The sequence below is a fragment of the Tachypleus tridentatus genome, chromosome 1 (genome assembly GCF_004210375.1).
Source record: "Tachypleus tridentatus isolate NWPU-2018 chromosome 1, ASM421037v1, whole genome shotgun sequence".
In the NCBI taxonomy this organism is placed as follows: Eukaryota; Metazoa; Arthropoda; class Merostomata; order Xiphosura; family Limulidae; genus Tachypleus; species Tachypleus tridentatus.
Genome location: NC_134825.1, coordinates 106,926,543 through 106,942,299, shown reverse-complemented (window position 1 = coordinate 106,942,299; position 15,757 = coordinate 106,926,543). Strand labels below are relative to the sequence as shown.

General features: G+C 36.0%; 1 protein-coding gene across 3 annotated transcripts in view; it reads right to left on the bottom strand.

Moving 5' to 3' along the window:
- The window catches only part of LOC143257464 (piezo-type mechanosensitive ion channel component 1-like), a 109,734-nt gene extending 97,986 nt beyond the window's left edge, over window positions 1–11,748 (bottom strand). For 2 of the 3 annotated variants that reach the window (XM_076516178.1, XM_076516216.1), the window contains exons 1-2: window positions 11,591–11,743; window positions 10,359–10,442 (exon numbers count right to left, since the gene is read on the bottom strand). In XM_076516178.1, coding sequence (XP_076372293.1) covers window positions 10,359–10,422 — 64 coding nt within the window. In that variant the 5' untranslated portion in view covers window positions 10,423–10,442; window positions 11,591–11,743. Of the gene's footprint in view, window positions 1–10,358; window positions 10,443–11,590 lie in introns of all 3 variants that reach the window. The other variant, XM_076516199.1, reaches the window with a different exon arrangement.
- Window positions 11,749–15,757: the final 4,009 nt, after the last annotated feature.

Sequence of the window (15,757 nt, the reverse complement as noted above, 5' to 3'; positions counted from 1 at the left end):
ACAATATTCAACACATAAATCATGATGGTTTATTTCTTTCTACTTGGATTTCAATGGGTCAGAATTTGCTGAGGTTAACTATGCAAAACCATCAAAGTCCAGTTCTCACACCATCACAGTTTCATAAACTGGTTTTCTTACGTATAAATTCGCATCATAAATCTCATTATTAAATATCATAAAATTACCAGCGATTACGAGCATTTTAAAGTTCAATTTGTTCACATTTTTCTCTAGAAAAAAAGGTGCGAGAAACTAAAGTAAATCCGTAATAGTTAAATAACGTGCTTTAAAAAACTAACTATACATTTGACCAAAATGCCTCCATGGCAGAGTATGAAACAGAATATAAAATCAATTTCTGCTTCTTTCAGCTAAAATAGTTACTCTCTCAATTAATACCATTCTTTACTTTCGAAACACAGGCGTGCCGGAAGCTGTCACTGGACTATTATTTAATTAATCCAACGATGGTGGAAGATTGTGTGAGTGGCGGAAGCCGGATTTGCTTCTAATCTCAGTAATGAGACCTAACAGGTACGACCAAAACATTTTTTAAATTACAAACGCAGCGCCCTCTCATTAATAATTTATATTTAGTAACTAGATTTTACAGATATACGTAAAGACATATTCAATATAATGTTTATAAAATCTACAAATTTCGTTAATATAAATATTTAAGTACAACCGTGTGTAGATAAACTTTATAAAAAGCAAGTTCTTCCGAGTACAAAATGTCCTATCAATCGGTTCCTAAGGGTGAAGAGAACAATTTAAGCCTTGTTCAGCCAAACTATCGACTAGCAAGAAATCTACGAGGTTTTGAAAGGGTGTTAATTGACCTTGACATGTTTTAACTCGAAGGTGGAAAGCTGAGAATATAATATGTAAATTTTAATCACAAACAATTACGGCCAAGAAATAATTATGTAAAAAACTAATACGACAGAGTTGATTACACACAAACGTATGGAAAGGAAGTAATAACACACTCGCTTTACGTACTCCTAGTGACATATATATGCAGAGATGGCTGATATGGCATGAAAACTGTTACTTATAAAACACAAAAGTAGTAGTAACAATGTTCTAACCCGTTTAGGTCATCATTAGGTGAAGAATGACTGAACAAGTTAGCGCTGTTACTCAGGTATTGTGTGAACAACATGATACGTATATAAGGTTGTAGGGGCGTTATATTTAGTTTTTTTGTTGTTTTTGGTAGTTACAAGTGTAATATCATACGTGAACACATTTAATAAAATAATTAATATAGATAATAAAAGCGTTCCTTAGTTCTGGTTTAACATCGGTTTAAGTTCTGGTATTAGAAATGCTTCTTCAAATTTTAATACGTTTTTATTATATGTATTTGAGATACAATGTAAAAAACTTAATATGGTGTAATGTGTGTTAATTGAGCCTGGCGTGGCTAGGTGGTGAGGACGCTCGACTCATAATCTGAAGGTCTTAGGTTCGAATCCCGTCACACCAAACACGCTCACGCTTTCAACTGTGGGGTGGGGGCAATATATTGTAACGGTCAGTATCATTATTCGTTGGTAAAAGAGTAGCCCAAGAGTTGGCGGTGGGTGCTGATGAGTACGTGCTGTCTCTCCAGTTTTACACTGCTAAATTAGCTATCTCGTGTCGCTTTGCGTGAAATTAAAAACACAACTATAAAACACGTTATTGAGCCTGGCGTCCATTTTTCCGGTCCGTTTCTCTGATATAGAATTCGCAGAAGTATTTATCTTGTATTTATATAAACAACGTTGGTAGTTGATTTATCAGAATAATTTTTACATTGTTTAGCAATGAGTTTGGTACTTGGTTTTTGAATTAAGATTTGTCATCCCTAATATAGATTTACATGAATTGGGTTCCCTGACATTATAAACCCAGTCAAATGTACAAAGTCAACTACTTGCATTTTCAATTACTTCGTTAAATACAGAAGGAAGACCCGCAAATATTATCACCTAAGTACAGACTTATTTCTACTGTCAGACTAACGTGAAAGACTTTCCGTTAGTGTCAGTATCATGAGACGTATTTCTACTATCAGGCTAGCGTGGAAGACTTTCCTTTAGTGTCAGTATAATCAGAGACGTATTTCTACTATCAGGCTAGCGTGGAAGACTTTCCTTTAGTGTCAGTATAATCAGAGACGTATTTCTACTGTCAGACTAACGTGGAAGACCTTCCTTTAGTGTCAGTATAATAAGAGACGTATTTCTACTGTCAGACTAACGTGGAAGACATTCCTTTAGTGTCAGTATAATCAGAGACGTATTTATAATGTCAGACTAACGTGGAAGGCCTTCCTTTAGTGTCAGTGTCATCAGAGACATATTTATAATGTCAGACTAACGTGGAAGACCTTCCTTTATTGTCAGTATAATCAGAAACGTATTTCTACTGTCAGACTAACGTGGAAGACTTTCGTTCATACAATGCGATTTGTTTGGATCGTTTTGCATTTCGCGCAAAACTACACGAGCTATCTTCGCTAGCCGTCCTTAATTTAGCAGTGTAAGACTAGAGAGAAGGCAGCTAGTCATCACCAACCACCGCCAACTCTTGAGCTACACTTTTACCAACGAATAGTGGGATTGATCACATTAAAACGCCCTCACAGCTGAAAGAGCGAGCATGTTTGGTGTGACGGGGATTTGAGTGCCTTACCCACCTGGCCATGCCAAGGCCTTCAACAATGCGAAGAGACTTATTTTTATTAAATCCGTTCATTCCTGTGGTGTTAAGCGAACTTGAAGTCTGTACAAATATCTGTATTCCAATCAAAGCATATACATGATACACATGTACAACTGTTGGATAAATACACATGTATTGCTAACAGTTATTTACGTGTACTCACCAAGGTACATTTCTTGTTAATTTTTACACGTATATCAGTTACTCTCCTATCTGCGGCACATACTAGTACTTTCTGGTTTTGAAACAGATCGTGACATCCGCAACTTTGAAGGTGACGTAATGTATATTATGATTTCATTACCAAAGCATTCACTTAACATTATTGAATTCACTTTCAATCCATAAAGCACAGTGCCAGTTTAAGTATGAATATTTTATTTTCACTGGGAGTTACTGTTAGAAATAACCGCTGGTTTTGAATATATATCACGTGTATTCGCTTTAAGCCTACTTATTTATTGGAGTTCCTTTGAAACTGTTATACATTTTATCGAGAAGTTCCGTGTATTCGAAAGTGTGGTAATTATGATAATTAGTATGGGGTGGAGAAAGCAACTTCTGATTGGTCAGTCGACTCGAATCGTGTTCAATTTCTGATTGGTCAGTCGACTCGAGTCGTGTTCAATTTTCTGATTGGTCAGTCGACTCAGAATCGTGTTCGAGGCATGCTAGTCTCTAAAACAGGCGGTGCGATATTGGATTTGGTCTAATTTTATTGAAATATATTGGAAATGTTCATTACTTGCAAGTAATCATGCACTATTCACAAATCACTGGTGCTATAACACATACTCACCACCAGCTGTAATCATCCAGATTACACATGTAGTTATAATCGTTATAATGTTTCTTACGTGGGACTACAAGTTTATCCATTTACCGAGAAACAATTTTTATAGTTCAAGTTTAAAAGCCTAAGGGTTTACACTAACAAAATGTTGGTCCGGCGCACACGTTACATGATTTTATACAATTAAAATAAATATCTGGCTGACAGAATGCCTACCTTTCATATATTATTGATATTAAATAATTCCTTCTCTTTACCCGCAGCAGAACGGATGGTTTTTTTTTGGTTTTTTTTCAAGTACAATCTTATAGCGCATACTTCCGTCACCTCTGGTGTGATTTGAAATCTAAATACAATTTTGCATTTAAGATGTCAAACATGTTCAACTAATGCATTTCATCATGCGCAGTGTCTCTAATCCTGCCTAAAATTAGAGGGTAGCCTGATAAATACAACCGGTACACGCGCGCACACTTCGCTTGTTATTATTATAGTATAAAAATATAACCAATAAATAGAAAGGAAAACGCCTCAGAGATTAATTTTCTCTAATCCTACCTAAAATAATTTCAAATACGGCGGCTATTGAAGATTCCTTCTTGTTTCCTTTTATGGAACTGTTGATCTATGTACTTTACAAAAGTGTACCTCTTATTTTGCGTTTTAAAACGTTCTTCCAAAGTTTTGGACCAAATGTAAAAGATAAACATGTCATTAAATTACTAATTGTTAATGAAACTAATGAGACACCCTTTGTAAAATCGGACAAATTTATTTCCTGTATGATAATTACAATGATATGTTCCACATTTTAATTTTAAAATGCCCCTCGATGGCACAGCGGCATGTCTGCGAACTCATACCGCCAGAAAACCGTGGTGGGCAGAGCACAGATAGCCATTGTGTAGCTTTGTGCCTAATTCCAAATAAATAATTAATTTTAAAATGGGCATCGCAAAAATAACAAAACGGTCAACTACACCCACAAGAACAATCACCTAAAGTTTACTCTGTTGTTGCGACATCGGTGTTTTGTCGCTGTACATGACCTGTAAAGTCTGGTTCGCTCGGATCTCTTCATCAGAATTGGTTTGTTTTGAATTAAAATAAAAAGGAAAATTTATTATGAAAAGTAGAGCTAGACAGCCAGTCAAATAAATGTCAAATAATTACGTAATTGTGTTAACTAGAAACCCGTAAAAACAAATTATAAAAAGTACGTGAACGTTGTAGGAGGCCAAATGTTTTATGTTGGCATGTCGCTACACGTAAATCACTATAGTTTCGACATACGTTTCATCACTACAACAACTGTTGTGGTGTGAACACATTTTACAAGCTGACGAAGCATGATTACAATTAACTAAACTTATCATTAGGTATTACATTACATTAAGCCTATTATTACATTACGTTAAGCCTATTATACTTTTAATATTGCATTCTTACTCTAGTCCCTCGTGGGTTTTTGAGACGTGAAAGATTTGTTTGCGTTTGAATTTTATGGAAAGTTACACGAGGGCTATCTGCGCTAGCAGTGAAAAACTAGAGGAAAGGCAGCTAGTCATCACCACCGCCGCCTATTCTTGGGCTACTCTTTTATCAACGAATAGTAGAATTGACCGTCATGTTAATACGTCCCTACGACTGAAAGGCCGAGCATGTTTTGGTATGACGGGACACAAAAGAATGGAGGATGATAATAGTATTTAAATCATACTGCCGACGACGCATTTCGCGCAATCCAGAGCTCATCAGCTGTCTGTGATAAAGCAAACACGGCACTGATGGGAACACTGTTTACACAAGACAGTTTTAACGACATTAACCGTTGTCTTGTGAATGTCTTTACAAAACTGGTTGTTAGAATTGAGAGATTGAAGGAATGCTAATTTCAACAAAGACTCAATTTGAAACACACTATTTTACAACTACGAACTGTTTCACGACAAGTTTCAATTACCAGGTTGTCCCATAAGTAATGTCCGAAAATTTAATACAGAACGTGCATCATCATTTCTGTCTTTGTAGAAGGTTTTAATGACTAAGATATGTTGTAGGATGTGTATAAAAATGTTCAGACAAATAAAAGAAACTAACCCACTTTTTCAGATCATTAATCAAATAAATCCTTGTGAAGATGGATGTGTCTGAGGAGCACATTAGGCAAATAATGCTTTATGAGTTTAAAAAAGACAATAGTGCAGCAGAAACTACATAAAACTTTCAAGGTGTTTATGGTGCGGAGTCTCTCAATGAAAGAAAATGTCGAAGGTGGTTTCAGAAGTTCAGATCAGGTCACTACAGCTTAAGTGATGCACCACGTTTAGGTCGTTCTGTTGAGTTTAATGACGACTTGTTGCTGGCTGTACTTGATGAAGATTGCGCTGTAACAGTTGAGAAACTAGCACAGAAGCTTAATTCAACCCATTCAACAGTTCACTGTCATCTGCAACAGCTTGGAAAGGTGCCAAAACTTAGAAAATGGTTCCCTCATGATTTGACAGAAGCCAACCTTAGAGCAAGAGTGGACATTTACCCTTTCTGCACTCTCCTGAACATAACTCACTTTTTTCGGACAAGTTAATGACTATAGATGAAAAGTGGACATATTATAAAATGTTAAGCACTGCAGACAATGGATTAGTGCAGGTAACCTGGCTAGAGCACAGCCCAAAATGGCCCTCCACCCTAGGAAAGTCTTGTTAAGCGTTTGGTGGGATATTGTTGGTGTGATCCTGTTTGAGCTGCTGCCACTCAATGTAACGATTACATCAGACTTCTATTGTCAACAGTTAGAGCATTTGAATGTTGCACTAAAAGAAAAGAGGCCTGCTTTGATCAATCGTAAAGGTGTTGTATTACACCAGGATAATGCACGGCCCCATACAACAAGGATCACATCTGCAGAGATTGAAGAGCTAGACTGGGAAAAAACTTCCATATCCTCCCTATTCTCCAGACCTTGTCCCATCTGATTATCATATATGCCAAAGTATGCAGAACTATCCTGATGGAAAAAAAGAGCTTGGAACACATGAAGATGTCAAAACTACCCTCTCTATATTATTTTCCTCCAAACCCCAGGAATTGTATAGAAGTGACATTCAGAAGCTTGTGAAGGAGGAAGTAATTAATAATAATGAAACATACATTATTGATTAAATAATATTAAAAGTGTTTGAAATCCTTTCTCTTTTCTGAACCTAAAATTGGACATCACTTAAGGGATGACCTGATATAAACACATTACCACCTCTCCAACTGATCACGTTAGTTACTGTAAGTTGTGACAACCTGTTGTATATCACTAACTTAGTAAACTGATTTTTGTTGTAACAACGTGTTCACCTTTTTTTTAATGTTCGAGCTTGCTTTTGTCTGGGGCAGTCAGTTTTATATCAAAAGACAGTATTAGTTACCTTTATTACTTACAAACCTATGAGGAATTTAAATTTTCTAAAAGTTACACGTGTCCAACAGTTATACATTTAAGTTGAACTTATATTTACCCATTATCAAATCAGACTAAATACAATCTATGGTTGTTGTAAACATGGTTTATCATGAGTGGATGTAACAAAAGTTATGTAAACATGACTTATCATTAATGGATGTAACAAAAGTTATGTAAACATGACTTATCATGAGTGGATGTAACAAAAGTTATGTAAACATGACTTATCATGAGTGGACGTGACAAAAGTTATGTAAACATGACTTATCATTAGTGGATGTAACAAAAGTTATGTAAACATGACTTATCATTAGTGGATATAACAAAAGTTAGTGTTTCTACACTGCTGTCTAAACGCTAACTTTCCGTTTTATCAAGACGAACAGGAAAAGTTCGAGTGTTTTTATTAGCAGCAAATATTTGAACGTGCAAAGCCGCTTAGCTGAATCACCACAAATAGCGACAGCACAGAGAGACTTTCCGTCCAGTTACACACAAGTACAACTAAATAGCACAAATTCTTCAGTTTCTAACAGAAAAACTGAAGAAGGAGCATCGCTGGTATATCAAACACAATCCTGTAAGTTTGCACGTTACTAATAACACACGTTAACAAAATATCTGTCATTCTACTGACTGTACAGTAAGTTAATGATAGCAGCTCTAAAGTTTCGTATACTGATAGCTAGACGGAGATTGGATATTTCATGTTTTACACTATAACGTGATTTAATTATACTTTAGTAGTGACAATATGGCGGTTTATTGCACTACTGGCGCACATAAACTTACGTGGGTAAATAACAACGTGGCACGTGCATGTTAATGAACGGCGTATAGGTTTACAAAGCAAATAACATATTGGACGTATGTGATTAGAACTAGAACCGGATATTAACGAACAGAATCAACCGGATGTCAGTAAAGCGAGCCGATACATCCACAACGTCAATCCAGTACTTTTCAACCAGAAAAACTTTCTAATATAACCAGTTCATTCAGGTAACACACAAATACTGAAGGTGTTGGTACCACATCGTAATGGTTTCAAAACTAGCCGTCGTTAACGGGCGTTGTATCCCCTGGTTCCATGATACATTATGCATACTTCTACGACCCTATTTAAACTCCTGGAACCCGTACTATGTCAACCCTACATGTGTGTTGAAGGATGTCCTGTTTCTTTATGATTTAAAATTATCCACATTCTCTAGAACTCATTTGGATACATAAACTTAATTTGTAAATATATATATATAAACTGTTAAGCCTTTACGTTTATGCTAACTTGTAAGTCAATAATATTGAAATCTCTTGTGTTACAAACCAGCAATAACAGTGTTAGTTTGTTTTAAAACAGCAAAGACAGTACTTCTCAGGTTGTAATCTGTCTTAAGTCTGTTTTAAAACAACAATGACAGTACTTCTTAGGTTATAATCTATCTTAAGTCTGTTTTAAAACAATAGTGACAGTACTTCTCAGGTTGTAATCTGTCTTAAGTCTGTTTTAAAACAACAATGACAGTACTTCTCAGGTTGTAATCTGTCTTAAGTCTGTTTTAAAACAACAATGACAGTACTTCTTAGGTTATAATCTATCTTAAGTCTGTTTTAAAACAATAGTGACAGTACTTCTCAGGTTGTAATCTATCTTATGTCTGTTTTAAAACAACAATGACAGTACTTCTCAGGTTGTAATCTATCTTAAGTCTGTTTTAAAACAATAGTGACAGTACTTCTCAGGTTGTAATCTATCTTAAGTCTGTTTTAAAACAATAGTGACAGTACTTCTTAGGTTGTAATCTATCTTAAGTCTGTTTTAAAACAACAGAGACAATACTTCTCAGGTTGTAATCTATCTTAAGTCTGTTTTAAAACAACAGAGACAGTACTTCTCAGGTTGTAATCTATCTTAAGTCTGTTTTAAAATAGCAATGACAGTACTTCTCAGGTTGTAATCTATCTTAAGTCTGTTTTAAAATAGCAATGACAGTACTTCTCAGGTTGTAATCTATCTTCAGGTAAATAAAGATTTAACAATACTTTCTTAATGAGTCAGCTATATTAATATAATATTACATTATTTGAAACGTATTTGTTGACGTTATGACACTAATATGTGTGTCACAAATATATGAAATACCAAAATATTTTACACACCAATCCTTACGGGTAGTTTTGGCGAATAGAAAATTCCAAATATTTTATATGTTTTGTGGACAACTTAGGATTATACAAATCAGCACACAAGGAGAGTACGGATACATCATTTTCTCACCAGCCAACAAACCAGTATAGTATGTACGGCCACATGTTTCTAAACATGTACGAAATACTATTTATAAAGATGAGCTTGTTTTACACGCGTCTCACTGAGCAAAGACAACTTAGCGTTTTCCTCAAATTTCAAAATATTTATTTACGTTATAAACAACTTATTTCGAAGTTGGATTATATTACTGCTATGCGTAACAAAAGGTTAGAGTTAGGTAATCCATTTGTAGTGACGATATTAGATGGCAGCATGTTTATTGGTTTCCGTTTTCTTATTTATAAGTCTCCAGTGAGACAAAGATAACTCTTCTGATTTACAACGCTAAAACCAAAGGTTCAGTTCTTGGTGAAAACAGCAGATAGCCTGATATTGCTGTGCTATAAGAAAACACACATGCGCACACTTCTCTGTGTATTCACACATACAGTTAACGGCGCAATGTAGACCGACTCGTACAGTTGACGGTGTAATGTAGACCGACTCGTACAGTTAACGATGTAATGTAGACCGACTCGTACAGTTAACAGTGTAGTGTAGACCGACTCGTACAGTTAACAGTGTAGTGTAGACCGACTCGTACAGTTAACAGTGTAGTGTAGACCGACTCGTACAGTTAACGATGTAATGTAGACCGACTCGTACAGTAAACAGTGTAATGTAGACCAACTCGTACAGTTAACAGTGTAATGTAGACCAACTCGTACAGTTCACAGTGTAATGTAGACCAACTCGTACAGTTCACAGTGTAATGTAGACCAACTCGTACAGTTAACAGTGTAATCTAGACCAACTCGTACAGTTAACAGTGTAATGTAAACCAACTCGTACAGTTAACAGTGTAATCTAGACCAACTCGTACAGTTAACAGTGTAATCTAGACCAACTCGTACAGTTAACAACATACAATGCGTTACGTTAAAACTATGGAGGAACCTTTAGTTTTCTTGTTCATTCTTATGTATCAAGCATGTTCGCGACATCACTAAAGCTAATGATGACACCTGACAGGAAACCGCCAACCATTAGCTTTCAAAGTAGTTATAAATGAGTCATTCCTATTGGCAGTTCTACAAATATCAATCACTGTCAGTGAGAGAAAAGTATTTTCTTACCTGCTAGTAGCACAAGGGGTAGCACCACACGAAAAAGACAGGAGGAAACTATGGAATTCACCATGTTGCATACCGAAGGAGAACCTGGAACAAACGATAAAATAATAAATACAAACTATGGAATTCATCATGTTGCATAGCGAAGGAGAACCTGGAACAAACGATAAAATAATAAATACAAACTATGGAATTCACCATGTTGCATAGCGAAGGAGAACCTGGAACAAACGATAAAATAATAAATACAAACTATGGAATTCACCATGTTGCATAGTGAAGGAGAAAGTGGAACAAAGATAAAATAATAAATACAAACTATGGAATTCACCATGTTGCATAGCGAAGGAGAACCTGGAACAAACGATAAAATAATAAATATTAATAAAGAGGAAAATGTTTGTGTAATATTATGGATTACTGTTGTGTGGAATGTCTTCCGTAAAATTATGAAGCTATGTAAACAATTCCTGAATACATGCTCCGGTTGTTTAGCTGTTGTTTCGTTCAGAAGTTAAACCACGTGAGATAACTACAACTCAAGTGTACATTACACCTGATTAAAAGGTGACACGTGTGTTGATTTTGTTGAAATAGATTGACACATAGTTATGAACCTTGACGACTTTATGGAGCAGCAGGATCATGTGGAGACTCACTAGGGTGTGTAATAAATCGTTTGTTTGCTTTGATTTCAGTGTCGTGTTCATCGAAAAACAATCGTTTGGCTGTCCCAGGTTTCCAGCCCCACAATAAACGAACCCATTAGAAGGCCAGCTATGCTCTGAAAGCACGTGCCAGTTGTGCTAGTTTGTTAATTGTTAAGCGCTGAGCTAGGCAGTGGGCTGACTGCACTGTGCCACTGCAGGTATCGAGTTCCGATTTTTCGAGTTATTAACAGTGCTAACATTGACTATCTTAAGTCGTTCGTGAACCATTAAAATATGTTTGTAATATATAAAAATATACTTTCAAATTAGTATCACAAGGTCTACTTATCAGTTACAAATATTAGACTCAATAGATCATGATAAATTAAGCCTAATAAAAGTTACATTACCTAATCACAAACCATTCGTATTTTTTATTTGATGCCTCTATTCTCAATAAAGTAAGTGATTTATATTCGTACAGTCATTTGGTTAGCTGGTAACAAATATGAAAGTAACTAGGTTTGTTACTGAGCTTATCACGTTTCACTAACAAACGACAACTGATAAAACCTTCAAACTTACGGTTTGCTCTTGTCCTGCCATACAATCAATTCTCTTTGCAAACATGATTTGTATACAGCGTCGATTTGCGAGTCTCGCGCTGTACCAACACTTATCACAACGCACGAGATGCCAGCCCAGCCTACTAACCACTACATCTGGCATATGACGAGTGTGTGTGTGTACTCAAGTAATCATGTGCACGAACCAATCTCCGTTCTCCCATTGGCAGCCCGATAGTGTACTCGCATCTGAACCATTGTAAAGGAAGAAAGGCACGGCCATGCTGGTTAATTAATAGTTCCATATAGAAAGGCACGGCCATGTTGTTCAATTAATAGTTCCATGTAGAAAGGCACGGCCATGTTGTTTAATTAATAGTTCCATGTAGAAAGGCACGGCCATATTTTTTAAATTAATAGTTCCATGTAGAAAGGCACGGACATGTTGTTCAATTAATAGTTCCATGTAGAAAGGCACGGCCATGTTGTTCAATTAATAGTTCCTAGTAGAAAGGCACGGCCATGTTGTTTAATTAATAGTTCCTTGTAGAACGGCACGGCCATGTTGTTTAATTAATAGTTCCTTGTAGAAAGGCACGGCCATGTTGTTTAATTAATAGTTCCTTGTAGAAAGGCACGGCTATGTTGTTTAATTAATAGTTCCATGTTTATGTAGCCCGGCATGGCCAAGCGGTTAAGGCACTCGACTCGTAATCTGAGGGTCTCGAATTCGAATCTCCGTCAAAGCAAACATGCTCACCCTTTCAGCCGTGGGAGCGTTATTATGTGATGATCAATCCTGCTATTCGTTGGTAAAATAGTAGCCCAACAGTTGGCGGTGGGTAGCTTCCTTTCCTTTTGTCTTACACTGCTAAATTAGGGAGAAGAGCGTAGGTGGCCCTCGTGTAGCTTTGCCTGAAAATTCTAAACAGACAATGTTTGTGTATTATAGTCGAAATTTATGAAGCGTGTCTCTCGTTTTGAAAGTTCAATAACCCGAAAATTTATATATTGCTGTTGTTATCAGTACCCTAGTGGGAACAATGTGAACTACGAGTTAGAATCGGTGTGTCAATAAAAAGATATTTTGAAACAAAATCTGCTGCTACACTTTTCAACTCACCTCGGTGAAGCGCTACACAGAATCATCTAGTTTCCAATATAACAACTAATCCGTTAAAGCAAAACACGTTAAACTGTTAAAACGTATTGTTTTGTTGCTACTACTGTTACCAAGTATTGTTTAATTAAACAGTTACAGTAATTTCACAATATGAAACACGGATCAGGTTTGGAAAAGTTAAATGAACTGTCGCTGTCAGTTGTGGTTAATTGAAATTAGAACCTATCTCACAACTAACACGTTTGAATCGATTATCTAAATGTTTAAAACTTCTTGTACAACTTGCTGTGTATCTTATTAAGGGTATAGTTTTAAATATAATATGAAAAACAGCTTGTCCTATCGTACGATACTAAATTTATCATTATTTCTTAGAAAACATATCTCTGGTGTCTACCGATATAATCTAAAATTGGTAGATGGTATTGCTGACAGAGGTAACGCATGCGCAGTACTCTTGCCACACAAACAGCCTTTTCGTATAAAATAATCTTAACACAGCAGAGAATCTGTAATAAAGTTTAATAAACAAAAACAATGTAGTCATTGTCATATTCAGCGGTCCATACGAATTTATTTACCTTTGTTGTCTCTGTTACATACTAATTATTAATTACTGTGTATCTCTACACTTCAGCTGTTGGTAAGTACGTCATTTGATGGAATGAGCAAGGATTCGAACCTGGGTCTTCTTGACATAACTGTAGGCGTGCTGTTAAAAAGTTAATACCTGATCGCCACATTATTAATGATGGTTTCTGGAACTACTTAGGAAAGCGTAGGTTTAAATCGCAAGCAGACATGGACTTATAAAAGCAATGGAGCATTACTATACTAATAATCACTAGATGTAAACGTGGGTTTATATAATGCAGGAACATAGATTCATCACACTCATACACTCTTACAGTAAATTAAAGTGGTTCCGGTGTAAGTTAAGTGTGAGAAGGAAAGATTCAGAGTATATATAAATAATGTGAAAGGTAGAGGGCGTACATTATTATGTGCACAGCAGAGAGCCCCGGTCTATTAGTTCTACAGGTACTGTTTACCGACTTGACTGGAGTTAAGTTGTCATCCTGGATAGCGGTATTGCATGTTGCCTGGGGATTTTTATCGCTCATTTTGACCACCCTCTTACTGTCCAATTTGCAACATCGTGAGAATACGTGAGGGGTTCTTTCGTTCGTGAAATCCATTTTGAAGTTTTTAATCTAACTCTATCTGTATATGTTAGTTATTTGCATATGACGTCATTGAAACGATCGATTTGTATTCTCGGGGGTGTCTTTTTACATTTATTGTTTTGTTAAACAGCTTAATAATCCGTCACTTCGTACATACAAAGGTTGGGCGGTTCAAGTTAAAACTATTCTAGACCATCACTACGTCGTTACAGTCTGTGTCACCACGTCCGGTTATGTTCCTTGTAACGACAGACATCTTGACAGTAGCATTGCAACTTAGTTTCTATTACAAAAAGCCTCTTCGTGTGGTTGTCATGCCCAAAACACACTTCTCCCAACTCCACTTAGTGTATGAGAAAAAATGTTTTTCCAATACCTGTTTCAACAGTTCAATCACAAATAACTCCATCGGTGCTGTGTCCAGTACGTTGATCTGAATGTTTTCGTAAGGTATAGCATGAATAACTCTTATTTTCTAGCTGCTTGTCATGCTACAGTTGTGGTGGAAGTAACTTGTGTTTACAGAGAGAAATCTTTGTTGATTCTGTTAAAGAAATAGGTTTCTCATTTTTCTTGGAGAAAAGTACCCCATGCACCCTGCAGATGTCCATTAAAAAAAAATGATACAAATATATGAATACATAAAAAATCAACGGATAAAACACTGACGTTTACAACTACTGTCAAAATAACGAGGCATACCAATTATGAAATTATTTGAACATTTTAAACACGAACTAGCACGTAGAGTCTGTTATATTAAGTAATATGCTCCTGTTAAACTCAAGTTGTTGTATCAGCTATGTTTACGTTCCTTCTTGGAAACTAACTGGTTTTATCTGACACATAGATTGTAGACATGCTGAATCCAACCTTGGACACTAATTGGTTTTATCTAACACGTAGTTTGTAGACGTGCTGAATCAAACCTTGGAAACTAATTGGTTTTATCTAACACATAGTTTGTAGACGTGCTGAATCAAACCTTGGAAACTAACTGGTTTTATCTCAGGTAACAGAAATCTAACACAAATTAATCTGGTGGTAAACTTTCATAACTAAATAAAACACAATGATATCTGTTAACAATGAAATATCTTCAGGTAGACAACTGGAATTATTGAAAAACACATTATAGTGACAGAAAAACAACCATACTAATGTCAAAACACTAGGCTTTAAAACAATAATACACTATATATAACTTACCTTCCATGATTGTCTTTGGCTATGTATAAAGTGCTCTTTCATACCTTTACATATTTCTGTTGTTGACAAGCTAAGACTAATATAAATCATCCAAGCTATACTTAACTTAAAGATATTGGGATAATATGCTTAAACAATATGAACTAGACATCAGCTGTTAACACCTGTCACATCAAAACAAGACAACAGCCAGTAACCTGTGATAGTGCTAGAGCCCAACAGCTAGTAATCTGCAATGGTAATATAAGCCAACAGCTAGTAATCTGCAATGGTAATATAAGCCAACAGCTAGTAATCTGCGATGGTAATATAAGCCAACAGCTAGTAATCTGCGACTGTAATATAAGCCAACAGCTAGTAATCTGCGATGGTAATATAAGCCAACAGCTAGTAATCTGATGGTAATATAAAAGCCAACAGCTTGTAATCTGCGATGGTAATATAAGCCAACAGCTAGTAATCTGCAATGGTAATATAAGCCAACAGCTAGTAATCTGCAATTGTGATATAAGCCAACAGCTAGTAATCTGCGATGATAATATAAGCCAACAGCTTGTAATCTGCGATGGTAATATAAGCCAACAGCTTGTAATCTGCGATGGTAATATAAAGCCAACAGCTTGTAATCTGTGATGGTAATATAAGCGAACAGTTTGTAATCTGTGAT